The following is a 1,415-nucleotide window of genomic DNA, read 5'->3' on the forward strand; positions in this document are numbered from 1 at the left end:
TGACGGAGCCGGTGGGGGCTCCTCACAGGCAGGTGAGCCAGTAGGATACAACAGCAGTGACAACACAGAAATGTGTGTGAGGTGGAATCAATTGCCATAAACGACTAAATTGGGGAGAAAAAGGGGTAAAAGTAAAAAAATATAAAGATAAGTGCAATTTTGATTAAGCTAATAAAGACAGGCAAGTAATATTCAAGATAGTTACTATTTGTAGTCAATAGTTACTTTTCAAGCCTCTCATCCTTTATGCATTTCCAGACTTGACAAAGAAGGTGAGACACAGAGGAATGGAGACATGCAGATTCATGAGGGACAGTGGGAGGAGTGATGTGTCAAAGTATTTCAAAGCACTTTGGTCCGATTGAGTGTAAAAGGGCTTTTTCTCTTATTTTTGTCAAAGTTGTTGCTGTGTGTCTGGGGATGCTGTGTCTTATGCTGCTGGGTGTGATCATAGGCCTGGTCGTGCACTGTGAGTATTTCATGTCACAAAGCTACCACATCACTCTGACTGACATTTTCTTTCATATTTTTTTATCGAATTCTCATTGTTTCTTTTTGTGTATATTATTGCAAGCATCTGCAAAGCATGATGAATGAAGTGGTGTTGACTTTAATGCACGTAAATAAGAATAACAACATTGAGTTTTCTTCTTCTCAAATAAAACTTTCCACACACAGATGCTTGACGTCATCATGAACAGTAGCAACAACTGTGTTTATCATCACCATTTCTGTCCTTTGCAGATCATTCACCCAGTAACAGCATGACCAACGACAATCTGGTACATGATAATAACCAGCTGAAGTCCAACAACGATACCCTGACCCTGGAGAATACCCGGCTAAAGTCCAACTACGCTACCCTGATGCAGGAGAAGAACCAGCTGACAACCAACTATGCTACCCTGAACTGGGAGAAGAACCAGCTGACAACCAACTATGCTACCCTGAACCGGGAGAAGAACCAGCTGACAACCAACTATAATACCCTGATGCAGGAGAAGAACCAGCTGACAACCAACTATAATACCCTGAACCGGGAGAAGAACCAGCTGACAATCAACTATAATACCCTGAACCAGGAGAAGAACCAGCTGATACGGGAGAATAATCAGTTGAAGACCAAACTAGTGGAGTTTGACTATGATCCTAAATGAAATGTAATCATAATGTAGAGGCATCATATTTATTTTTCTTCTTAAAATTGCCGTTTTCATGCATGCATGCACGCATACGCACGCACGCACGCGCGCGCGCACACACACACACTAGGGGTGTCACGATACTCGATACGTATCGAAATCGAACTGAAAATGACGTTCGATACAGTGTATCGAAATCAAAAGCCGTATCGCGATTCAAGGGTTAATAAGAAAAAAATACTCCCGCGCATGCGCACATCCGATTGCACGTCC

At 42.2% G+C, this 1,415-nt stretch overlaps 1 protein-coding gene across 1 annotated transcript; it reads left to right on the forward strand.

Annotated features, from left to right (window-relative positions):
- Positions 1–398: 398 nt before the first annotated feature.
- LOC308081782 (uncharacterized protein) lies at positions 399–1,157 on the forward strand (the record flags this gene model as incomplete). Its single annotated transcript, XM_080423406.1, has 2 exons — positions 399–469; positions 745–1,157. The coding sequence occupies exons 1-2, from the start codon at positions 421–423 to the stop codon at positions 1,155–1,157; spliced, it is 462 nt and encodes a 153-aa protein (XP_080279532.1). The 5' UTR covers positions 399–420.
- Between the last annotated feature and the right edge of the window lie 258 nt (positions 1,158–1,415).

The sequence above is a fragment of the Gymnoscopelus braueri genome (genome assembly GCF_963280865.1).
Source record: "Gymnoscopelus braueri genome assembly, chromosome: 3".
NCBI classification, from domain to species: Eukaryota; Metazoa; Chordata; class Actinopteri; order Myctophiformes; family Myctophidae; genus Gymnoscopelus; species Gymnoscopelus braueri.